This window comes from Zingiber officinale, chromosome 3A, assembly GCF_018446385.1.
Source record: "Zingiber officinale cultivar Zhangliang chromosome 3A, Zo_v1.1, whole genome shotgun sequence".
NCBI classification, from domain to species: Eukaryota; Viridiplantae; Streptophyta; class Magnoliopsida; order Zingiberales; family Zingiberaceae; genus Zingiber; species Zingiber officinale.
Genome location: NC_055990.1, coordinates 126,875,337 through 126,902,420, shown reverse-complemented (window position 1 = coordinate 126,902,420; position 27,084 = coordinate 126,875,337). Strand labels below are relative to the sequence as shown.

Sequence of the window (27,084 nt, the reverse complement as noted above, 5' to 3'; positions counted from 1 at the left end):
GAACGTCTTCCTGCTTGGGTATTTCCTGTTATCTTTGTCCTTCTAATTCTGATTACTTGACTGGGGTCCCTGTTTCCCCACTGTCTCATCTTCGATCTTGAATGACTTGTGTTGCGTTTGTTGTGTCTTGATGCTGTTCAGATAGTGCTCACTAATACCCTACTGACCAACTCTTCACCAATCTGTGGTCGGTGAGTTTCATTACTCACATTAAGTGCTATTTCTGGTCTCAGCCTTCGGATCATCAGTCTAACTCGTTCTTTCTCTGTACTTACTAACTCTAGGCAAAGACGAGCTAGCCTGTTGAATCTTTTGACCGCTTCTTCTACTGGTAGGTCACCTGGTCTAAATTCTATAAACTCCTCATAATGTTTATTGGTGATCCGTTGGCGGAAGAACTCTTCGTAAAACTCTGTCTCAAAGTCAGCCCAGCTTATCTGGTTGACTACTCTCCTACTCTTAACTCGCTCCCACCACATACGAGCATCTCCAGATAGGCAGAAAGAGGCACACTTAACCTTCTCGACTTCTGGCCAGTCAAGAAGCTCCATTGTGCTCTCCAGTGTCTTGAACCAAGCCTGAGCATCCCAGGGCTCAGTCGTGCCTGAGAAACTTTCTGGCTTCAGCTTTAGCCACTGTATCAGATATGCTTCTTGTCTCCTAGGTGCTGTGGCGACTTCCAGGGCAGCTGATGGGACTTCAGTCACCACTGGGGTCTCCACATTGATGGTTAGAGGGGAGTGGGAGGAACTGGCTGTTGATTGGTCATCAAGTTAGCAATCACTTGTTGATGCTCTACTACTTGTCTCTGGAGTTGGGCAACAACTTCAGAGAGATTGGGCTCAGTTGATCTAAGCTCTTCGTTCTCCTGATCTTGGTTCTCGGTATGAACGGTACGGGGATGTCCTCTTCTTGACATCTAGTTATGCAGAGACAAAGACTTGATATCTTCTCTATCCTTTCTAAACAAACATATGTATGAATAAAGAAAACCAAACTTCTATCTTACTAAAGCGCATACATATAAGCAATTACTCCATACTGCAAATAATAAAGAAAGCATAAAAGGAAAAACTTAAATACTTTCTTACTTGAAGACGGCAAGGATGATGCTGATGTGTGTGTGATGCTGGAGAATGAGACCTGCTCTGATACCAACTGTAACGATCACCCTTCTTACTATACTATACTACTCTCTAAGGATGACCATTACTTAACTACTAACTTTACTTACTAGTGTTACTTATGCTATTATTAGTAACACTTAGATTTATCACGGCCCCAGAGAAGTTCCTACCGAAAAATTTCGGCAGAATCTCCCCTGTACCGGTGACCATAAACTGAGATACAAAAATATATACTTCAGCCACAGGCGGCTGGAACATATATCAACTACTTAACTACTATAGATTCTAAAACAACTAGTGTAGTAAGTTGTACTAAATGTTTCTAGAAAACTTAAAATTTTGGCAGAGTATCTGCTGTTCAGTGGACTAAAATCCAATACATACATCACATGCATTTATAATATAACTATATAATAGAAACATATCAAAACTATAACTCAAGAAAGCATCAAAGTACTAACTTACTAACAATTACATCATAGCATGCAATCTAGAACCGAAGATAATCTCAAGGACCTAGAACAAATGATACAGTCTCAAATGTTTTCACCAAAACTCAAAATAACTTAATAATGTTCCCAGATCTCTCCCATAGTCCTGGCATCACACACCTCCATTAGACATCCTCCTTGTCGCCTTCCTCTTTACACTTTAACTTTTCCTTTATCTGCAGTAGGAGAAAAAAAAATAAATCTATAAGTGAAACGCTTAGCAAGTACTAATCTATCTCACAAAAACTCGAAAGTGCATCAGATGTAAAGGATACTGAAACTGAAATGCTAAAAGAAAAGGCTAAACATGCTCATTTAATAGGAAAACACTAAAACAAACTACATACTCATGATATACAAGAATAAATCTGCATGCTGGAAATAAAGCAAATCAAGCTCAATAAACTCATAAGGAAAGTAAATGAAAACTAATACCTTATGCTTAGCATTATAAGAGCTAAACTTTGCTAGTTCTAAACATAGGTGATACTTGTTTCATTTACTTATAGCCTTATACTTGAAATTAAAATTTAACTTTCTTCTTTTCTTTCTTAGGCCCAGGCTTAGTACCATCTCATGCGCACTCTCTAATAGAGACTGAGGTAGCGAGCCTCCAGTCCTATGAGGGTAAAGACCTCGGTCTTACCAGGGCCAAGACCTCGGAATTGGTCACCTGGATTTGTTTAACGACAACCTCGGAAGTCGAGTACTAGCCTCTTACTTTAATTTACTTGTTATCTTTTCTAACTAGACCTTGGTCTTTTTCTTACTTGTAGTTACCCATAATCCTCAAAAGGTTTAATAGGGCACATAATTATTCCACTAAAATACATGGCTATTCATCTTATTAAAATAGCAAAAACAACTAACTATATGCTTCAGATTAAAGAGCTATTAAAAGCTAACTAACACATACATGCATATGTATCAAAACAAAAAACTAGAAACTGAATTATAATTCAATACTGCTCATGCTATTCTAATACTGCAAGTGTATCTAACAAGTAGAGAATTGCAACTAACTAAGCATGCTATAAAAATAAAGCAAGCAAATCAAACTACAAGATAAGCTTAATAGCTGTTCATGTTCAAGAAAATCAAGAAACTAACACTACATACTTTAAATGAAGGTTGTTCTTGCCTTTCTGAGTAGCAAGGAAAATGTTAAACCCATTCTAACTAAATAAAGGGTTGTTCATGCCCTTTGAGTAGCAAGGAAAATGCTAAACTCATTCTAACTAAATAAAAGGAAAACAAGTCTGAACTCTCTAAGCATGCTACAATAAACATAAATCAAGGAAAGCAAGTCTGAACTCGCTAAGCATGCTGCAATAAACATAAATCAAGAAAAGCAAATCTAAACTCTCTAAGCATGCTACAATAACCATAAATCAAAGGAAAGCAAATCTGACAACTGCATACTAATTAATGAGGCTGTTTACACACTTTGATTTGCAATCTGGATAATACATAAAACTGAAATCTTTAAACATGCTATATCAGAACTCTACACTAATTTCTTGTGGAAACATGCACTGTTCGGAAATCCAAATGAATTCACAAGGAATCTCACTTCAATCCATAAACCTAACTACCCATGTCATGTCCAACAGGAGAAGGGCTCAACATCTACAATGAAAAGTTCAAACAACCTTACTATCCTTTCAAATTCCCGAAAGCCAGCATGAATAGTGCATTCCCTTCTAAAACAGATCTGATGTCCAACAACAACAACAAAAAACAAGCTAAAATGACTTCAATACTTATAATTTTATAGAGCAACATGATCTTAAATTTTTGCTACAACAGAACTTAAGAGGAAATAACCAAGAACGCATGCTACCCTTAAACTTCCGGCTATCCCAATTCTGTACACTATAATCCGAAAGCAGAGAAAAGAAATCGAAGCTTGGAGCAACTCCTACCACAGGTGAGTAGTACTTACATCGCTGTTCTTGGACTTACAACCGAAGGGAAGCTCCTAGGGTTTCGGCTAACTCGCGATCGTGGCGTTCCCTTCGTGTCCGCGCGTCCTCCTTGACGAGACGAGCTCGAATCCGAGAAGAGCTCTCCGATTCACCCCTTGGCCGACCGCCGGAGACAAAGCCTTTGCCTCGTCTTCGTTTTTCGCCCGAGAGGAAATCGCTGTCGCGCGCGTGAGGGAGAAGGAAAATTAGGTTTCGGCTAAAACCTAAGTCTCCTTTTAATACCTAAAATTTCTGTCACCAACTACTACTTAAATATATTCGCTTCCCTTCTTAATCACAAAACAACCACAGAATAGTTGGTTGGCTGGGTTCGGTTAAGGCTCGGTTCAAGTCCGAGGTCCATGGTTCGAATCTCGGCTTGGACGTTTTTTGTCAAAACTTCTTTCGTTTAGTAAAAATACCAAACGACCTCCAAAAATTACGTAAAAATACTCTAAAAATTCTTAAAAATCTCTAAAGTATTTTAAAAGCATTTCCAAATATTTTTAAGGACATTTAGAACTCGAAATAGGGAAAATTGGATTGTTATAGAATATCTGCGCGAATCACAGATTTCCCCTGAATCGATCAGCCGATCGATTGAAGTTACTCAATCGATCGACCGATCGATTCACAGAGCCATTGTGATCCTGCGATCTTACAAGCAAGTGTCTGAATCGATTCAAGCACTGCCCCCAATCGATTAGAGTTAAATAAAAGAATCTGCACCGTTGATCTTGACGCGATGGCCTCCAACGGATACTTGTGAATCGATTGGGATATGAACCCAATCGATTCGCGACGACGATTATGTGAGAAACGGCTAGTTTTCACGTCATTTAAAAGAGCTGGAAGAAAAAGAAATAGAATATCTTAGATAAAAACACTATTCTATTGCTCTTGTGTGATCAATCTTTGAAGTGCTCAAGATCTCTCAAGGAATTGAAAATCAAGCTTTCCATTTCCTCACGTTTTCAAGTTTCGCGTCATAAGGAAGAAGCATTTCAAGTTTGTAATCTTTCTTTTCTTCTTTATTGTAGTGAGTGTGATCTTTTCTCTTGGAAAGGGAGACTTGTAAGTCTTGTAAGGTTTCTCCACCTTCGGTGTTAGTTCGAGAAGGAGAAGTTTGATAGTGGAAGGGTGACGGTGGTGTGGATCCTTGGACTAGTCACCTCCTTGAGGAGGTGGATACTGAGTAAATACAAGAGTTAGCATTGCCTTCAAGTGTCCGCTGTGAAAGATTAAATTGATCAAGAAAACGAAGTGAGTCATTCACCCCCCCCCCCTCTAGCTCAACCAATCCTAACAAGTGGTATCAGAGCATTGGTTTGCTTTTGAGGATTCACCACCAAGAAAGCACAAGTTAAAGAGTTACAAGATGTCATTGAAGGAGGGACATAGTACTTCACGACCACCATTCTATGAAGGCAGTAATTTCTCTTATTGGAAGAGCCGCATGGAGTATTATCTCATGACCGAAATTGACATGTGGTTCTCGATCACAGAGGGATTCATGGCGCCAACCGAAAATGGAAAGATGCTTGAATCATCAAGGTGGACCGCTGAACAAAAATTGAAGGCTCAAGAAAATGCTAAGGCAATCGTAACTCTCCAGTGTAGGTTGAGTTCGGAACAACTCAACAAGGTTGGACCTTTCAAAAGCGCCAAGGATATATGGGATAAGCTCATTGAGCTAAATGAAGGCACCAAGGATTCAAGAATTGCAAAGAGAGATCTTTTGATAAATCAACTTCAAAATTTCACAATGAAGGATGGAGAAACAGTAAGTTCACTACATGGGAGATTCAAGGAACTATTAAATTCATTCAGTTGGAGAGAATGTAGAGAACCGGGATCTCATAAGGTATGCCTTAAAATCTTTCCCAAGAAACTCATTATGGTCATCCATGGCGGATGCCTATAAGGTTTCAAGGGATTTGTCAATAGTAAAATTGGATGAATTATTTTGTGAACTTGAATTGCATGAGCAAGCTAACACAAGCCACAAAGAGAAAAGTATAGCCTTGGTTGCAGGTGAAAAGAGCAAAAAGAAGTACAAAGAAAAGAAGAAGAAGAAGAAGAAGGAATCATCTTCAGAATCTGAGCGAGATAGTGATAGTGATAGTGATGAAGAGCTATCATCAAGTGAAATGGCAAACTTTGTTCGAAGAATGATGAGACATTCAAGGAAGTTTGACAAGAAGGATGTTAAAAAGATTTTCAATGATGAAAAGAAAAAAGGTAAATCTCTTATGGATTCTAAGATTAAGACTGATGTAATTTGCTATGAATGCAAGAAAAATGGGCACTACAAAATGGAGTGTCCAAAGTTGAGGAAGCAAGAGGAAAAGACCAAGAAAAAGAAGAAGGCTTTGAAAGCCACATGGGACGACTCATCGTCAATCTCATCAAAAGAAGATGAAAGGAAGAGCTCAAAGCATATGGCTCTCATGGCGTTAAGCCATGTTGAAGATAGTGAAGATGAAGATAGTCATGGAAAGGATGTGGAGTCTTCAAGTGAGTCATCATCTAGTGATGATGAGGTAATTTCTCCCAAGCTTGATAAGATGTATGCCACCATTGCATGCTTAACCAATGCACTAGCTAAATCAAAAGGGAAGGTTAAAAAATTGCAAAATGAATTGAAATTACTTAAAAATGAAATTGTGTCATGTGAAATTTGCTTGCTTCATGAAAATGACAAAAATGATTTTGATGATCTTAAAAAAAGAAAATGCATCATTGAAATTACAAGTTGATGATCTTAGAGGTGCTCTAGAAAAATTTACTTTAAGCTTAAAGTATTTAGACATGATTCTAGGAGCTCAAAGGGGTGTGTACAACAAAGCGGGACTAGGTTTTAAATCACAAGATAAGGAAGTTAAATTCATGTCTCTAATTAGTAGAAATCATGCTTCAAGGGTTAAGTTTATTCAAGCTTGGGTACCCAAGCAATTTGCTATTGATGCTACCGGACCCAAAGTTTAGGTACCAAAATATTTGGTTCATCGTGTGTAAACAGGCATGCGCCGAGGGGGAGCATCCAACAACATGGTTCGTAGATAGTGGATGCTCTAAGCATATGACGGGGGACTCTTCAAAATTTTCATTATTTAGACACAAAAGTAAAGGTACCGTTTCTTTTGGTAATAGTGGTGAATTAAAAGTCATAGGAATAGGAGATATTAGAATTTCTGAAAAATTTGTAATAAGAAATATGTTATTAGTAAAAGACATGGTCTTTAATCTTTTAAGTGTTAGTCAACTATGTGATTCAGGTTATGGAATTGAGTTCAACTCATCTCAATGTCTAATCAAGCATAGTGAACTAAACACAAATATTCTCATAGGCCATAGAAGAGAAAATATTTATCAAGTTGAACTATTTGATGCTACTAATGTGTTTGCTAAGTGTCTCATGTCTAAAGAGGAGGAGACTTGGCTTTGGCACCGAAGACTTGCTCACACCAACATGAGGAATATCAAAAGACTTTCAAAGAAGGAGTTGGTGCAAGGATTGCCAAAGTTGAAGTTTCAAAAAGACAAAATATGTGATGCATGTCAAATGGGTAAGCAAACTAAAGCTACTCATAAAGGTAAAAACATAGTGAGTAGCTCAAGTGCTTTGGAGCTCATTCACATGGATTTATTTGATAGTAGTAGACATATTTTTTTAAATGGTAGTAGATATTGCTTTGTGATTGTGGATGATTACACTAGATATACATGGGTGTTTTTCTTGAAACATAAGGATCAAACTCTAGATACCTTGATTGCTTTTTGTAATAGAGTAGAAAATGAAAAGAGTCATAAGATAAACAAGATAAGAAGTGATCATGGAGGTGAATTTGAAAATGATAAATTCACAAGTTTTTGTATGGAAAAAGGTTATAAACATGAATTTTCCACCCCTAGGACTCCTCAACAAAATGGAGTTGTTGAGAGGAAAAATAGGGTTTTGCAAGAGGCCGCTCGGAGCATGTTAAATGAATATTCACTTCATAGTTTCCTATGGGTCGAAGCAATTAATATGGCATGTTATGTGCAAAATCGAACATTAATCCATAGGTTTCTAGGAAAAACACCTTATGAGTTGTGGTTTGGTAAACCACCTACAATTAAGCATCTTAGAGTGTTTAGGTGTAAGGTCTATATTCTAAACACCAAAGATCATTTGGGGAAGTTCTCCGCTAAGGCGGATGAGGGCATTCTTGTAGGCTACTCAAGTCACAGCAAGGCATATCGAATTTACAACAAAAGATCAAAATTAGTTGAAGAATCACTAAATGTTGTATTTGAAGTGAACTCTACAAGAGCAAACGATGAAGAATTACAATTTGAGTTAGAGAAACTAACCCTAAACGAAGTAAATCATCAAGAAAAAGAATACCAAGAGAGTGATGGTGAGAAAAATGAACCTTTGCCACTTGAACCCGAAATTATAACAAATCAAGAATCAAGATCTACTAGGATTCATGTAAATCATCCCTTGGATCAAGTAGTAGGAGACATCACTCAAGGAGTGAGAACTCGATCTTACGAAGCCAAGTCGCCTTAATATCTCAAATAGAACCAAAAACCATTGATGATGCCTTGTTTGATCCGGAGAACTCAAGTAGTGGATTTTAGCAATGCAAGATGAACTATTTCAATTTGAAAGAAGTCAAGTTTGGGATTTAGTTCCTAGGCCTACCAACAAATCAATTATTGATACAAAATGGGTTTTTAGAAACAAACTTGATGATAAGGGAATAGTTGTGAGAAACAAAGCTAGATTGGTTGCTAGGGGTTTCAATCAAGTAGAAGGATTAGATTATGATGAAACTTATGCACCCGTAGTAAGATTAGAGTCTATTGGGATGATGTTGGCCTTTGCCGCCCACAAGGGGTTCAAGTTGTACCAAATGGATGTAAAATCAGTATTTTTAAAATGGTGTTATAAAAGAAAAAGTATATGTTGAGCAACCACTGGGATTTGAGAATTTGGAGTGTCCAAACCATGTATATAAACTTAAAAAGGCCTTATATGGGCTAAAACAAGCTCCCCGAGATTGGTATGAATGATTATCAACATTTCTAATATCAAAAGGGTTTCATAGAGGGAAAATTGATCCCACATTATTCTTAAAAAATAGTGGTAATGATATGTTTGTGTCCCAAGTATATGTAGATGACATTATTTGTGGCTCCACAAATAAAGACTTTTTAAATGAATTCATTAGTCACATGGAGAGTGAGTTTGAAATGAGTTTGGTTGGCGAGTTAACATTTTTTCTAGGGTTACAAATCAAGCAAACAAAAGAGGGCATTTACATTCATCAATCAAAATATGTCAAAGAGCTATTTAAGAAGTTTGGAATGGAAAATGCAAAGGAAATATCTACTCTCATGGCCACTAGTACTAAATTGGATAAAGACATTGAGGAGAAAGAGGTTGACTTCAAGGTGTATCATAGTGCTATAGGAAGTCTTCTCTATCTTACAGCTAGTAGACCCGATATACTGTTTGCCGTAAGAATGTGTGCAAGGAACAATCTTGCGCCAAGGAGTCACATTTGAGTGTCGTTAAGCGAATTCTCCGATATCTTAAGGGAACTCAAAATGTTGGTCTTTGGTATCCTAGAACCGAATCTTTTGACCTAGTAGGCTATACCAATTCCGATTATGCCGGATGAAAATTGGATCACAAAAGTACTAGTGGTAGTTGTCAATTTCTAGGATCCTCTCTAGTAAGTTGGTCAAGTCGAAAACAGCATTGTGTAGCTCTCTCCACAACCGAAGAGGAATATATTGTCATGGGAGAGTGTGTATCACAATTATTGTGGATGACTCATACTCTAGAGGACTATAAGCTTACCTACAACAATGTTCAAGTTCTTTGTGATAATGTGAGTACGATCAACTTGACCAAAAATCCTGTCCATCATTCAAGAACGAAACATATAGAGGTTAAACATCATTTTATTCGTGATCATGTGACTCGAGGTGACATCATTTTAAATTATGTTGAGTCAAAATCAAACTTAGCTGATATCTTCACTAAACCTCTTCCCGAAGTTGAATTTAGCTTTCTTAGAAGGGAATTGGGAATGTATTGTATTGATTAAATCACATCCTCCATGATCACTTTATAGGTAAAGCGTTTTAAGTTCTCTTCACCTTAATTTTGCCTCTCACAAAAATCTAGAATTATCCTCTTAATATAATTTAGATGGGGGTGAGAGGTTAGAGACATTTATCTTGGTCATAATGCTTGTTATGATGCATTATTTTGGTCAAGAAAATTGGTTTTCATATGAAACATTCAGTTGTCCAATCATAGGGAAAGCAAGTGTACAAATCATGTGCACGTTGCCCTATGATTATGATTGGAAATTTTAAATTGACCATATGTGTAAAATTTATTTTTGAAACCTTGGGTGAAGTTTGTTATTAGATGGGAGTTATCACTGAACAATTAGATACGTACTTACTCAAATCATTGAAGTTTTTGACAACTTTCAATTTTGTGTAAGTCTTCGCTAAGAAGAGTCAAATCTTGTCAAATTTTATTTTTCCTTGATAATATGATATATGTATAGTGTCTACACAAAATTTCATAATTTTTAGAGTAGTGTTCATTGGTTTATGCATTTCTAAAACTTGGTTCTGAAAGTTTTCGAAAGTGCAGTAATATCAGACATCTCAATCGATCGGTTGATCGATTGAGAGGCTTGTGTTTCACCACAGAGAGCATTTGAATCGATCAATGGATCGATTCAAAGCGTTTTGATCAATCAATGGATCGATTGGAACGCGTTTTCGATTTTCCAAAGGGCATCTAAATCAATCAATTGATCGATTCAGAGCGTTTGGATCGATCAATGGATCGATTAAGACGCATGTTCAATTCGCGTTGTGAATCGATCGACCGATCGATTCACTTGTTCTCAATCATTCGGTCGATCGATTGGGAATTTAAAACCCATCTTAAATCCCGATTAACCTAGGTTTTCTCTCACTCCACCTCTTGTCTCTCCCGACTCTTTCCGTGCCCTAGCTTTTAGGCGATTTTCCCGACGACTCCCCCGCCTGCATCGACCGTTCGCTCCAGCAGTTTTCTCTGGCGAAGGGCGCTCTTCCACCTTTCTCCCGCCTCTGCTCCTTCTACGACCTAGGCCTCCCCTTCTTCCTTGTCTCCGCGTTGCTCGCACACAATGCGAACTCAAAACCCTAAGTATTTTCGTTACTCCTTTCTCATTTTTTTTGGTTCTTGCTCCTATACTTGAACTAATCTATATATGTTTTATGTTTTTTTTTGTGTGTTGCTTTGCATTTTCCTCCTGCATTGCATTGTATGCACTATCCTTGCATTCATCTTCTTCCTTGCGTTTTCTGTTGCACTGCAAATTTATTTTTTTTTATTTGCTATCCAATAGGAAGAAACAAAAAATTTGTGAATCGGGCGAAGGATCGTCCTTACCATCATCACGCCCATTACTTCCTTCTGATCCGAGATTCCCTAATGCTGCTATGCAGTAGGCCTTTAGCAAGCACATCTTCAAACTAATAACCCCTAGGTCTGTTGATCTTGAATTCTATAGGGTCTCTTGCTTTGATACCTATTCCCGTTTCAGGCACTATAAACTTGAGTCATTGTTATCTTATGAGAGGAGTATCAATGTAAGTCTTGTCTCTAAATTCTATAACAATTTGCACACTTCTGATGGTGTCAACTATCGCACTCGTGTTGCGAAGAGAAGCTTGGATTTTTCATATGAGATCTTTCAGTCCTTTCTAGGGTGTCTACCATCCAACAATGATTTTGTTTTTTATCCTACACTTCCTGATGAGTTGCCTCCACCTTTTGAGCATCTCAGCATTGCATCTATGCATCAGTTCTTTTTTGGTCGTCCTCGTCCGAACGGGCAAGATGCTCATGTTGGTGCGGTTAGCACTAACGATTTAACCCAGGTTTTGATGAATGACAAATCAGGTTAAGTTAGTTTGTTGTTGTCTGACACTTTGATCGAGTGTGCAGGAGAAGTCCAGACAGGTCGACAGGCTGACCGGATGTCTGGCACGAAGCCCAGCTAGGTCGACGGGCTGACCGGATAGCTGTCACGAAGTCCAAGCGGGTCGACGGGCTGACCGGACGCTTAGGCACGAAGTCCAGCTAGGTCGACGGGCTGACCGGATAGCTGGCACGAAGTCTAGGTAAGTGAGGTAAGTCACTGGAGGGGAGTGACTGCGAGGACGCGTTCCCGGGAAGGGAACATTAGGTGTCGATCCGGCTTAGATCCATTTCGGATATCTAAGTCGAGATCGTGACTAGATTCCGGTCTCGGAAAGACGGAATCTAAGTCATACTCTTTTTACTGATTCATACTCAATTTGCTTATCTATAGAACTGTGCTAACAATCTGTGTTGCAGGTTATATTTGCCTCGGACTAACCTTTTCTTGCAGGAGAAGGACTTTCTGGAGAAGAGGGGTCCGGGCGCCCGGAGGTGAATTTTATCCAAGCCGAGTCGTCGCCACGTGGAGTTCGCTGATTAGACCTGCCACGTCACACCAGGGCGCCCAGAAGGGATCCAGGCGCCCAGAAGGGATCCAGGCGCCCGGAGCAGCATATAAAAGAAGCCTCAGGGATGGAGCTTCATAATCAACTCAGAACTCTTAGACTGCTTGCTCTGCTGCTCTGCGCTCCAACGACGCTAACGAAGCTCCGACAACGTGCTCTTGTCCTTGTGGTTTTCTTTCTGTCGGTATAGCTTTGTTTAAACTTTTATTAGCATTCCTTGTATTGTTTTTGTAATCATTATTTCGAATTTCTAGTGAATTGCCCAACGAAAGTACTCACGGAATACGGGCCTTCGAGTAGGAGTCGTCATAGGCTCTGAACGAAGTAAAAAACACCGTGTTCATTTGTCTTATTTTTTTTTATTATTCCGCTGCGCTTAACTCTTTTTAACGCTCTTTTTGGAATCGATATTCCCCCCCCCCCCCCCCCCCGTCTATCGACGTTTCACGATCCAACAAGTGGTATCAGAGCAGGTACCGCTCTGATTTGGTGCAACCATCAATCAAGCAAAGGGGGGGTCGTTTTAAAGAAAAAAATTAGATATTGTTTGTCTTTTAAATAAAACCTTACGTCTTTCGTTTTTTTCCCTCCAAAACGGTTTTTGAAAAATACATCGTCATCTTTTCACCATTGTTTAGTATTTAAAAAATATTACATTTTCAAAATTTTGAAATAATATTTTTTTCAAATATTTTATTAATATTTTAATAATATTTTATTATTTTTCCGAAAATAGTGAAATATTATTTTTTTCAGCACTACTAATCCAAGACCAAGTCTTGGGATTTTTTTTTGTTTCTCTGTGTGCAAGAATAATGACTCTTCAAGAAGGACGGAACCCCCACGAACCACCACCATACAATCAATATTTCAACTATTGGAAGCGATTAATGGAATGCTTCTTAGGAAGCGTAAACTTTGATTATTGGCTGATATTGAGAAAACCTTCTCAGAACTCAGAACTAAACACAAATGTAAGTAAAATCATTTGTAATGTTTTACCTAACAATGTTTTATGCAGACTAGAAAAGTACAAAGATGCACATGAGCTTTGGACCCAATTGATCAAACTTCACGAGGAGTCGATGGAGCTCGAGGATCAAGTAAAAATCGAATCCGAACTCGGGTTAAATCCAATCGAAAAGCTTACTAAATTAGGGGTTGCGCTCAAAGTTAGTGATATTTATCAAAATACCTCTGCTAATAGTAGTTTAAAAAATATGAACATTGATCTGGTTATTTCTGAAAATATATGTGAAAATAATGTAGTTGACAATAATTACAAAAATACCCTAGGATATTATCTGATAAAACAAATCCAATTAATTTAAAAAATTCAAACTTGAACCTAAACAAATCTGAAAACTCAAATGATAGAGATGACAAGGTCAATATTGATCTAGATAAAATGAATAAATTATTTAATAATCTAGATAATATTAATTTAGAAAATCCTACCCAAACCCAAGATAATTTAATTAATAAAAAATTAAATTTTAATGATAAGAATAATCTAATAAATTCCACTAATTATATCAACTTAAAAAATAAAGAAAATATAAGAATAAAATCAAACACTTTGATAAAATCAAAACTAAATTTAACAAAATTAAAATTAAATGTTAAAAATAACATATTAAATAAAGATAATCTGAAAAATTCAAAATTAACAATTAATAAAAGGTTAAAAGATAAACCTTTAAGAAAATATAATTCAAACAATTTAATTAATTCAAATTTAAAAATGAATAAAAACTTAAAATTTAAAAATAAGCTATTAAAGAAAGATAATTCAATTAACCTAATAAAAGTGAAATTGAAAGAAAATTTAAATATTAAATACATTCTCTTAAAGAAAGATAATTTTGACTAATTTAATTAATTCAAAATTAAAAACTTGAATCTAAATTACAAATTAAACATTAAATTTTAACCAAAACTTAACTATAATAAACCTAGAACTAAAAACTAAATTAATGGTCAATAATTCAGGGGGAGGCTCCAGAATAGCTGGTACCTCCAAAACTAACCTACCCGACAGGATAACCCTAACCAACCTACCCGAAAAGGGTAACCCCAACCAACCTACCCGACAGGGTAATTAGGACTAGTTAAAGAGGGTTCAAGTTTAACTTGAATCATGGTACTGGTGAAGTTTTTTGATGATAGTACATTGGGGAAGCTTGGGCATCGCATGTCTAGAAAGATATGACTTCAATCTAGTGCATTTGGCCAAGTGGAACCGACCGAAGCTACCTTTAAATGGATCCTAACTAGTTAGACCAAGGTTTAGTACTAAGCTCCGTGGATAGGACTATTCGGAAAACCTCGAAAGGTTAGTTACTTCTAATGACGTCCAAGTGACTCACCAAGCTTAGAAGTTTATCCGAAGCATGTCTATTTATTGAGACCAAAGCTAAACCTGAATCTAACACAAGTTAAATCAAACTCTGTAATTAAATCTAATTCATCTCACAAAATTATAGGATTCCCTGATTGATAATCTAGATCGGGTGAGATGAATAAGGATTAAATTAATTAATTTTCAAACTAAATTAAATTAATTGAAATTAAAATTTGAATTTCAAATTAAAATTAAATTTTGAATTTCAAATTTCAAATTAATTAAAATAAATTAAATTTTGAATTTCAAATTAAAATTAAATTTTGAATTTCAAATTAATTAAAATTAAATTTAGAATTTCAAATTAAAATTAAATTTTGAATTTCAAATTAAATTAAAATTAAATTAAATTAAATTAAATCAAAATTAAATTTTTTTAAAAATTTATTTTAAAAATTAAACTTAATTTTTTTTAACTTAAAAATTTATTTTAACCTAAAAATTTTTTTAACCTAAAAATTATTTTAACTTAATTATTTTTTTAAAAAAAAACTTTAAAAAAAAATTCTTCTAAAAATTCTTCTAAAAATTATTTTAAAAACTTTTAAAACTTATTTTAGAGCGTTGGACTAACAATCTGTGCTAACAATCTGTGTTGCAGGGTATATTTACCTCGGACTAATCTTTTCTTGCAGGAGAAGGACTTTCTGGAGAAGAGGGGTCCGGGCACCTGGAGGGGATCCGAGCGCCCGGAGGTCCGGGCGCCCGGAGGTGAATTTTATCCAAGCCGAGTCGTCGCCACGTGGAGTTCGCTGATTAGACCTGCCACGTCGTACCAGGGCACCCGGAAGGGATCCAGGCGCCCGGAGCAGCATATAAAAGAAGCCCCAGGGGTAGAGCTTCAGAATCAACTCAGAACTCTTAGACTGCTTGCTCTGCTGCTCTGCGCTCCAACGACGCTAACGAAGCTCCGACAACGTGCTCTTGTCCTTATGGTTTTCTTTCTGTCGGTATAGCTTTGTTTTAATTTTTATTAGCATTCCTTGTACTGTCTTTGTAATCATTATTTCGAATTGCTAGTGAATTGCCCAACGAAAGTACTCACGGAGTACGGTCCTTCGAGTAGGAGTCGTCACAGGCTCCGAACAAAGTAAAAAACACCGTGTTCATTTGTCTTATTTTTTTTATTATTCCGCTCGCTTAACTCTTTTTAACGCTCTTTTTGGAATCGATATTCACCCCCCCCCCTCTATCGACGTTTCACGATCCAACAGCTCACATCACTAATTTCTCTTCTCTTGAGTTATCGGCTGAAAACGCCGCCATGTTTAAGGTGGTCATTAACTGTCTCTTTCCTATTGTCTCCCGTGCCTTAGCCGCTCTTCGAACCCCTCACATGTTTGCATTATATGTCATTCGGCATTCCCTTGACATCAACATCGCCCTGAACATATTTCATTGCATCATTCATTTTACTCAGCCAGTGCAGGAGACGATTCACATGCCTTTCGGTCATCTCATCATTGACTGACTGGAATTTATGAAGATAGATGTCTCTCAGGGACGGCTGGAGCCCATGACTGTTGCCTACTCTCGGATTTCGTCACGCTCTTTCACGAAGACGGGCTTAGTGGGCGGTCCTGGGGGAGTTCGCTGGCGCGATGGGCGTGCTCTTGGTGAGGGACCCAGGGCTCGCCACCGGGGGGGATGCACAGGCATTGGTTCCCTGCGACGGTTGATGCTGAGGAAGATATCCCCGAGCCAGCTTCTCCGACGTTCGAGGAGACTGTCGATACCCGGCTTGAGGAGCTGACAATAGAGGCAGCCAGCCTGCGCACCATGATGGATACCATGGTCCATCGACAATCTACGATGTAGGCGACTCTGGACACGTTAGTGGATTTGGTGAGCTCTTGGGTGACGGGTCATCCGTCTCAGTCTGTTCCATCCACAGATCTCGTCCCACATGCTGAGGATGTTCCTGGTGTTGTCTCTGCGGCAGCCCCTGCTCCAGCTACTTCGTCTGCTCCTTCTGCTGATCCTGATACCACTCCTCCAAGAGATGATCTCATTGAGTTATATGTTCCTTTATGACACGTGTTATTGTACGTTCTTTGGATGCTTGATGTGGAGTCCTTCTGTGAACTTCATTTTATTTTGGGTATATGATATTTTGCTTGTTTTATATTTTATTTTGTTTCAACAATCACGATTGTTATATTATGTTGGTATCTGTGTGTTTTAGGGGGAGTTCCCCTCGGCTGTATCGCGGTTACTTAGTGCACATATTGAGGGGGAGTTTTGTTTTGATATTTGACAAAAAGGGAAATATATGTTAAAGTTTATGCTTAAGTTAATTAAAATTGAAATTAAATTTATTGCTTATGTTCATGATTATTGCTTATGTGTTATCTTGAATTACTGCTTAATTCAGATGATTTTCAGCGTAGTTGCAATCATTATTCATCGTTGTATTATTATGGTGTATTGGAAATTAGCCTAAACTTAAATAGATTGTCAAACATCAAAAAGGAGGAGATTGTTGGTGCAATCATGCCCTGGAAGTTTCAATGTGTTGACAATTATTTAAGTTTAGGTTAATACGTTGGATCTAACATGCATTGTGAGTTTGCAGGAGAAATTTCTTGCACGTCGGAAGACCGGATGCAAGAAAAGTCCAAGAAGGTCGAGGACCAGATTCTTGGCAAAAAAAGTCCTTGCAGGTCAGAAGACCGGATGCAATGCAAGAGAAGTCCAAGAAGGTCGATGACCGGATTCTTGGCAAGAGAAGTTCCTGCAAGTCAGAAGGTTGGATGCGTGTTAAGCTCACTTATCAAAAATCGATTGGTAAATCGATTTAGATATGGCTGTGAGGCAGAATGCCTTTGAATCGATCAACTGATCGATTGGAAGGAAGACAATCGATCAGCCGATCGATCGGGAAGTTTCTGCGCAAAGCACAGAATGCTTCTGGATCGATCAGCCGATCAATTGGGGTAATCCAATCGATCGAGCGATTGATCCAGGAAGCTTCTGTGCGAAGCGCAGAATGCTTCTGGATCGATCAGCCGATCGATCAGGATAATCCAATCGATCGAGCGATCGATCCAGGGAATATCTACGCAAAGCACAGATTTCTCCTGAATCGAGCAGTCGATCGATTGAAGTTACTCAATCGATCGGCCAATCGATTCATAGAGCCATTGTGATCCTGCAATCTCATGAGCAGGTGTCTGAATCGATTCAAGCACTGCCCCCAATCGATTGGAGTTAAATGAAAGAATTTGCACCGTTGATCTTGATGCGATGGCCTCCAACGGATACTTGTGAATCAATTGGGATATAACCCCAATCGATTCACGACGACGATTATGTGAGAAACGGCTAGTTTTCACGTCATTTAAAAGAGCTGGAAGAAAAAGAAACAGAATATCTTAGATAAAAACATTGTTCTATTGCTCTTGTGTGATCAATCTTTGAAGTGCTCAAGATCTTTCAAGGAATTGAAAATCAAGCTCTCCATCTCCTCACGTTTTCAAGTTTCACGTCACAAGGAAGAAGCATTTCAAGTTTGTAATCCTTCTTTTCTTCTTCATTGTAGTGAGTGTGATCTTTTCTCTTGGAAAGGGAGGCTTGTAAGTCTTGTAAGGTTTCTCCACTTTCGGTGTTAGTCCGAGAACGAGAAGTTTGATAGTGGAAGGGTGACAGTGGTGTGGATCCTTGGACTAGTCACCTCCTTGAGGAGGTGGATACCAAGGAAATACAAGAGTTAACATTGCCTTCAAGTGTCTGCTACGAAAGATTAAATTGATCAAGAAAACGAAGTGAGTCATTCACCCCCCCCCCCCCTCTAGCTCAACCGATCCTAATATGATTAACCCTTGATCAACCTGGACTTTCCCTTGCATAGTTCCCAACTAGGACTTCTCTCGTGTCAAGTGTTTAATTCCCAGTCAACCTACCTTGGACTTAACCTAGTTCCCAACTAGATTTGTCTAGTCTTATTAGGACTTCACTTGTGCCAAGTGTTTGGCTCACAGCTAATCCATCTTGGACTTAACCTAGTTCCCAACTAGGTTTGTCTAGTCATATTAAAACTTTTATTTATCTAACCTCCAGCTAAAACTTCTCGTTTGTCTAACTTTCAGTTAGGAGTTTACCAATCAAGTGTTCGATCAACCTTAACTTACTTAATTTCTCATTTACACATATTGTCCAAACATTGAAACTCAAGCTTAAGCTAATCCGAGCTTAATCAATTGGGCCAATCTTAACCTAAAGAAGATTACACCAACAATGCCAACATTAATTGCTTCTTTTAATATTCTATCTATTCAAATTTAAAATTTAAAGAGAAAAAAATATATAATAATTTTAGATTAATTCTCTCAAAATTATCCTATTATTTATGTTTTATTTTTTTAAAAATAATTTAACTTTAATATATGTTTTTTTATTTTATAATAAATTTTAAAAAATATAATTTCAAAGAAAAAATTACACTTTGATATTTTTAATTAATAGTTTAATTATTTTTTATTATAGGATGTAAACCGCTTTGGTTTTATTATTATTATTTTAAAAATTTTTGTAATTAATATAATAATTTTTTTATCTAATTTATTTAGACGGATAAGAAAGTACAGTAATTTATTTAAAAGCATTCATTTAAACAGGTGGACTCCCCACGTCTCTACTTTCAATTCGTACCTGTTTATCATTAATTGACGTAAGCACCAGCAAATTTGGTTCTTCGTTTCTTTTCGATCACCTTGCTTTGCTTCTTCATTCTTCTCCCTTCTCCAGATTCTTGCTAGGGTTGAAGGAAAGGTGCTCCTCCCGTTCGCTAAAGGTACCGTAACTTTGCTGCTACATCGGAACCACTCAGGTGAATCCCCCCTTTTCGTCTCTCTTCCTTCTCTTCTCATCCTCTTTGGATCTGCTACTGCTTGGATCTCGGGATCGGACAACTCTTGCATCGCTTTTCTGCCGAGCCTCCCTCTGACCAAATTATGGTTGTTTTAATATGGCAGTTCGTCGTAATTCGAGTTTGCGATGTTAATGTTCAATTTCTACCTCCCATGAATCTGGTGGCGATTCTTTGCGTGTTTTAGGAATTAGTGCCGTTTTGTTCTTCAAAGTTGGATATAATTTTGTCAGTGACATTGGCCTCCGGTGGTCCTGTACATGAGATTGTTAGGGATTGCTTGAAATGTGATACCAGTCTCTGTCGTTGCTTTCTAAGCAACAATCAAGCTAGAAGGCGCTTATTTATTTAACATTGAACTGCATCTAATCGATGAAGAACTTGCCTAATGAGTTGACTCTGTATGTGTAAATCTTTAGTAGTTCATGTTATAGAATTTATATTTAGTTCGTTTGCATTTTTCCCAGATCTAAGTTACAGAGGAGTATGCTTGCAAATTTTAACGCAGTACCTATTACTCTCATGCTACCGATCAAGAATGTTTAAGACTGGATACTTCATGGCATTCTAAAATTCCAGGAAACTCTCCATTATTCTACCACTATTATATAGCTCAAAAATCTTTAATCAAAGTTGTTGATGTAGTCACTCAAGCCAACATCTCCTTCCTAGTTGCTTACATCCTTATCAGGTTTAAGATCTATGACTTCACATGTTACTCTTCATCAATTATAATCCTGTGTCATTTAAGTTATAAACAAGACCCTGTTATTTTCTTCTCTTTTTTTCTTGCTCAGGGATTGTGGAAAGTCAAAAAGAATTATATAGAAAATGTTGATATGATCTTTTTTTTTTCATATTATAAGCTAACAGAATATTGCAGTTCTCTCTTATATACAGTTGGATTAAATATTCTAGGTAGGTCTGACGATGGCAGCAAAAGCTATTAGAAGACGCATAAGAGATGTTGGTGTAGATGAAGGAAGAGATGAGGATGAAGAAACGTCAGTGTCTGATACCCTGAATGAACCTCTTCTTGAAAAACATAATCAATATGATGGTTATTCTGAGGTAATTGCTGGGGTTTAAAGAATTGAAGTATCAGCAATATGAAATAACTATTGCTACTGTTTTATTATGTATCACTTCCTGAAAACTCTAGCTGAAATACCGGACAAGGAAGCAAGATATCACTGATGGCAGGAAGGGAAAATGCCAGTGTTGGACATACTTCTTGTCACAATCCATTTCTCACTGGGCACACTGGATAGGTAGTTGTTATAAGCTATGTAATGTATTTTAGTGCTTTTGCTTAATGGTTCTTAATTCTTATTTATGTTACAATATTACAGATGAAAGTGCATGTTTTTACTTGCCTGATTTTCTTACTCAAGTAAGCTGAAACTTAAAGTGAGTCAATTATAGTCTATTTTGTTTTAGTTAGCTAGAACAGATGCAAAACAAGGTAGACAAAAGCAGAGGAGGAAGAGATGAGAAGAAGGAATTCAACTGGAAATTGAATCTACCATAACATTATGCAAAATAATTTATTTAGATGTTTTAGATACCCCATTAGATGACAATTAACCATTATTACAGAGTACAAGACATCCCATTTAGAGTTTAATACCACTAAAGCCTAAACAAAGTGCACTGCCATATGATAAATAATAAAATAACCAAAACTAAAAATGAACAAAGCTGATGCCGCATCTGCTACTTTGTTAACAATAAAAGCAGGACTCCTATGTCTAGAATCAGATCGTTGTATGACTTTAAGAGTGAGTAATTGGGAAATATGGTTTGTACATTCTTCTCTTTCCCAGTTGGTGTATTTCAAGTCTTGAGCTTTAATAGTCAAGTCAGGATTAATGATGTTTAATTTGTAATAGATTTTGTCTCTTTCCTAGTATTTAGTAGGATTTTCTCCTATAGGTTTATTGTGTTGTATAAATACCACATTATTTCCTTGCTTTGTGATTCTTTGATTCTTTGTTACCTATGGCGATGTGTAAAATAGTAGTACTGACTACCACATACAGATAGAGAGATGTCAAAGTTCTGTGGTGGGATTAGCATTGGAAACCATAGTCTAATTTTGTAGCCTTTCATGATTTCTCTAGTTTTATTTCATTGAGCTTTAGTGCCCCATTTGTTCACCCCAAAAGAATAGGATTTATCATGTTACTCCAACCCTGTACCAAAGACCCTGTACCAAAAGATTGATAGCCAAAGCTAACTTTAAATACTGCCCTAGCCTCTTGCTTTTAAATGGCTGTTGTTGGGGTAGAAAATTCATTTGATGTGTATGTTGACTAATTTCTTTTATTGCTTGTCCAAATTCAGACATCTATCAATAGTTTTTTCAAAGCTAATAGTAAACTGAATATGTAGTTTGTTTCCATGGATAGCTATTTTTCTTGGTTTTGAAATAAAGCTATAGTAAAATCATGCATCAGTTGACATCTTTAGTGATGGTACTCTTTGGTACGTATTTAAGTCACATAATGTTGTATGCCTATGCATTTTTTTTTTAATCTCATATTATCTTGCAGCGAATGTTGTTTTTGGCTTTCGGGCACTTGTAAGGAGATTCTTTCATCAGCCTACTACGGGACACCAAATAAAGGGTGAAAAAAGAATTTCAATAATTCTTAATCCCTTGCAGGTAACTCTTAGTACTTCATTCTATTCTTTTTTATTTAGCTCATTAAATAGAATGTTTAATATTTGAGTCTTTTCTATGTCAAGACAAACATTTGGTCTATTGTATATTTAAGTAAAGGGCAACTTGGTGCACGAAGTTCCTGCCATGTGGGGTCTCGGGGAAGTAGTCTTACTTTGCTTTTTGCAAGAGGTTATTTCCAGGATTCGAACCCGTGACCTTTTGGTCACAAAGCAACAACTTTACCGTTGCGCCAAGGCTCTCCTCCCTATTGTATATTTAAGTACTCTTTTTTAATCTATATTTCATAATAATAATAAATCAATTATGGATAATTCATGGTAGCCTTAATGTTTGAATGCACTATTCTTGCATCAAGAAGCCTAAACTATTCTCATTTTTATTTTACCTTGATGAATTTCACTGCATTTTGACATTTTGAGGAGATGGAAACTTAGATAGATGAGTAAGCTTTATGCAAAAAAAAAAAAAGGAGTTATAAATTCTTGTGAGTTGACACCCTTACAAACTCTGGTAGCCCCTTCTCATATATCTCTACAACAAAATTAATGGAAGGGTGGAAAGAAATCCAGTTTATCTCCCAACAGCTATCATTCCTTGTCATTTCATCACCACACTCTTGGTGGCAAAAGACAAATTCACTCGTCCCAGCACCTTCACCAGCCCATCCCACGGCAAACACAAATTCATCACCACAATCTTGATTGAGTGATGGATTGTACGTGCCTCCTTTTTGTGTGAATTTATCCAAATTGATTTTTGTCTTAATCTGATGGGAGTCATTAACCAACCATATGGAATTAGGTGATTATTATGGACTTGCCTAACTTTTGTTGGTAATAACCTTTGCTGAGGGATTATACAACAAATTCCTCAATGGTGTTTTATAATCATATATGCAAACTGCTAATAGTGACAAGCTGTTCTTATTAAATGCAACCTAAGCTGTATACTTTCCAGGGCTTGGATAACTATTTTAGGATATATTGGGGCAACACTAAAGAATAGAATATATAGTATTTTTTGTTTGTGTATAATGGATACTTTTTCCAATTCAAGGAATCACTCAAAACTCCAAATTCAAAATTTAGAATAAACACATTATTGACAGAATGATTATTGGTTCAAAGAATTATCAAGAGAAGTAGCAAATAGCCAAGTATGATTAATTTGTATGAACATTTATTTGGACTGGACTGGACTGGACTGGACTGGACTGGAGAACAATCCATCAAGAAGTACTTTTGTCACAATTTGAATATATAAATTGATTAACAAGCTACTGACAGAATAATTGTTGGTTCAAAGAATTATCACGAGATGTAGACAATGGAAGCAAAATTAATTTGTATGAGCACCAAAAGGTCACGGGTTCGAATCTTGGAAACAACCTCTTGCAAAAAGCAGGGTAAGGTTGCGTACAATGGATCCTTCCCCGGGACCCCGCATGACGGGAGCTTCGTGCACTAGGCTGCCCTTTTTATTTATCTCTATTGGACTGGGGACATCCATCAAGAAGTACTTTTATCACAATTTTAATATTTATATTGATTACCTAGACATGAACAAATTAACTTAACTTTTGCAGCTCTATAAAAAGAATTGGATATTGTGGAGATCTGTAAAAAATGGGATATTGAGAGCTAAATACTGAGTAAACAAGCTACTACGTGACATCGTAGATTAATAACTACATGGGTGTGTGCAGTTCTTCTGAAATGGCCAACACAGTGTCAGTAGAAACACTTTTGAGCCTTATTATATATAAACACAATTTAGGAAAGGCAAATGAACAAGACAAGTGCCTGCTTGAGAAACTTAGTATGTTCACCTAGTGCTTAAGTGCATCTTTGTGATTGTTTTAATTTGGTTGAGTTTTCATGTAATTCTGTGAAACCTGAAACCTCAGTTGCAAGTCCCGGGGAAGGGTATATTGTACACAACCTTATCATGTTTTGTAAGGGACTATTTCCGAGACTCGTGCTTCTACATTTGTTGTAATCTCAAATTATTATTATTATTGTTGATGTTCAACAAATTCAGAATTGGAAACTACATTGATGTTTCTGCATATTGTCACTGATTAGTTTGCTTTTACAACGTGTAGGAAGAGAGGTTGGGAAATTTAAGGCAGAGATTGGATGTCCCTTTTAATAGCTCTAGTGTGAATCACCAGGTATTTCACTAGTGTTGATGCACGTTGATGTTGAAGTAATTATCTTCCTAGGTGGCATGTATAACCATTTTCATGCCCATAAGATATGCTTTATCTTGTTTTATCTAGTTGAGAGTTTGAATTAGCTGTACATGAATCAAATGTCAGAAATTTTTTTGCAGGACGCTCTTAGAGAACTCTGGAAACTGGCTTATCCTAACAGAGAACTTCCTTCTCTTAAATCAGAATTGTGGAAGGAGATGGGCTGGCAAGGTTCAGATCCTTCAACAGATTTCAGGTCCTTTTAATTCCTCTATGATCAAGCTTAATGGAGAATCATTCCATTGTACAAAGTTAGAAGTGTTTTTTTATATGACATTATTTTCTTTTCTCAGGGCTGGTGGGTTTATGTCATTGGAAAATCTTATCTATTTAGCCAAGAACTACCCTGTAACTTATCTTTACATTTTTCATTTACTGCATAAATTAAGAGGGACTATTTATCTGACTCTTCATTTCTCGCTAAGAATTCTTTTTGGAGGCTATTACACAAGCAAGATGGAAGGAGAGCTGCGTGGGAATACCCATTTGCTGTAGCTGGAGTCAACATTACCCATATGTTGATTCAAATGTTGGATTTGCAATCAGGTAAAACACTAACAAACAATATTTAACTGCCAGTATTCCAGATCATCATCATCAGTGGTTAATGATTTATTTGACAGGAAACAGAACTTCAAGAAGTGGATCTTACTTCTTAAAGCTTCTTGAAGAAGATGAGATGGCATTTGATATGCTTTATTGTGTGGCATTTCAGATACTGGACATTCAGTGGCTGGAAAAACGAGCTACTTATATGGAATTCAATGTAAATCTAGTTAGCTTAATATACACTGCTAATAGGACTTATCAGTCTATCTTGATATCTGCTTTTTTTTTTTGTTTTTTTTAAAAAAAGTTACATATATTTTTCTTTTGTAAACTCTCTCCAGGAAATATTGAAATCCACTAGAGTGCAGCTGGAGCAAGAGCTTTCATTGGAAGGCATTTCCAGTATAAAAGATTTGCCATCCTACAAGTTGTTGAGTGTATAACATTCTTGTGATAAACCACAGGCAATTATTCCCATTAATAGGTGTGCTACGACTTCTTTAGTTGATTTTCAGTAAAACTCCTTAAGCATTCTCAAGAACATTGTATCTACTGAAATGAACAAACATATCATAAACAATTTGTTCGTAGGCTTATTTTTTAACTGAAATGTACCATGTGGGTTGGATATCTGGTTCTCGTGGTATCTTTTTCCCCCTTTAAATGTCATTGTTGGTTTGTTAAATTCCGTTTAAATTCTTGTACTGCCCCCCTCCTATTAATCATGTTTGTAGAAGTATTACCCTTAGAAGCTACAAATATAATATCCCTGCAATCACATCTGTTGATGTTCGAACAAATGTTTACCAATAAGGCGTACAAATGTTTCACGTGTAATATTGGAAATCCTGATAAGTTAAGGATATAGGTCAAGGATGACATAATATTTGGCAAGTGAAAGTTCATATACACTAAAGTTGGTCACATATTTAGCAGGAGAGGAAGATCCAAAAGAGGAAGTAGGATCCATTTCATGTCCCGAAGGAAGATACTTCAGATAGATGTAAGTTGAGTGAGCATTTGTACAAATGGATTTACTTGGACTAATTAGACATGGACTAAATCTTACACTACAAAAACAAACAGTTTTATCGACCGAAATATCCGTCGGTATATGCCCATACCGACAGACCTCCGACGGAATATTTTTCATCGGTAAAATATCCGCCGGCCCAAGATTACTGACGGAAGTTTAATTCCCGTCGGTATATTTACCGACGGAATTAAGTTTCCGTCGGTATTATTGGAAAATAATTGATTGGTTAATGTTGTAAATCTCTCGACGGAACATACTATTCCGTCGGGAAATTTTAAATATATCGACGGAATCAACGTTTTCGTCGGTGATCATCGATGGAAACGTTGATTCCGTCGGTATGTTCCGTCGGGAAATTTTAAATATATCGACGGAATCAACGTTTTCGTCGGTGATCACCGATGGAAACGTTGATTCCGTCGGTATTATATCGAAATCTACTGATTTCGATAATTTTCGACGGAACGTTTTCCATCGGTATTCCGACGAAAAATAAAAAAAATCAGTTGGTTCATCCTGTTTACACGTTGTTCTCATATACATTTTCTAAATATATAAACAAACCATCACAATCGATGGTATCATACAATCCACACAACAATTATAATCTACATCAAATTATATATATATATATATATATATATATATATATATATATATATATATATATATATATATATATATATATATATATATATATATATATATGACAATCACACACTAATAAAATAAAAAAAAACATTTTCCATACAATCCAGCTAACCAAATCTACAGAATATATATTCCACACATATCCATATCTAAAGTCAAGTTTGCATAATACATACCGAACTAGAATGTAGTCCAAATAATACAAGAACGCGAAATCAAAAAAAAAAATCCTATAGAAAGACAAATACAAAATGATATATAAATAAATAGTTTGCATATATATGTATAACGAATTTTATATGAAATGATAATACCTGAACAAAAATGAGTAAATGATGTAGTGAAGAACCAATATATAAATAGGACTGAACGTGACTCCTGAAACATATAGTAATAAAACCTTTAGAAATAAACATGTTATAATATCAAAACAGACTCACGTTCTATATAATAAATAAAAAACTAAAGTGTAGTTGAACAAACCTAA

General features: G+C 36.6%; 1 protein-coding gene across 3 annotated transcripts; it reads left to right on the top strand.

Moving 5' to 3' along the window:
- Window positions 1-19,186: 19,186 nt before the first annotated feature.
- LOC122052397 (ELMO domain-containing protein A-like) lies at window positions 19,187-25,610 on the top strand. Of its 3 annotated transcripts, XM_042613893.1 has the most exons (11): window positions 19,187-19,220; window positions 19,298-19,379; window positions 20,337-20,489; window positions 20,581-20,689; window positions 21,974-22,086; window positions 24,212-24,280; window positions 24,442-24,557; window positions 24,655-24,709; window positions 24,787-24,907; window positions 24,985-25,127; window positions 25,252-25,610. In XM_042613893.1, the coding sequence occupies exons 3-11, from the start codon at window positions 20,349-20,351 to the stop codon at window positions 25,351-25,353; spliced, it is 969 nt and encodes a 322-aa protein (XP_042469827.1). In that variant the 5' UTR covers window positions 19,187-19,220; window positions 19,298-19,379; window positions 20,337-20,348; the 3' UTR covers window positions 25,354-25,610. The 3 variants fall into 3 exon arrangements, with proteins under 3 accessions (XP_042469827.1, XP_042469828.1, XP_042469826.1); XM_042613894.1 differs by lacking the exon at window positions 19,187-19,220 and having other exon boundaries at window positions 19,224-19,343; XM_042613892.1 differs by lacking the exon at window positions 19,187-19,220 and having other exon boundaries at window positions 19,227-19,379.
- Window positions 25,611-27,084: the final 1,474 nt, after the last annotated feature.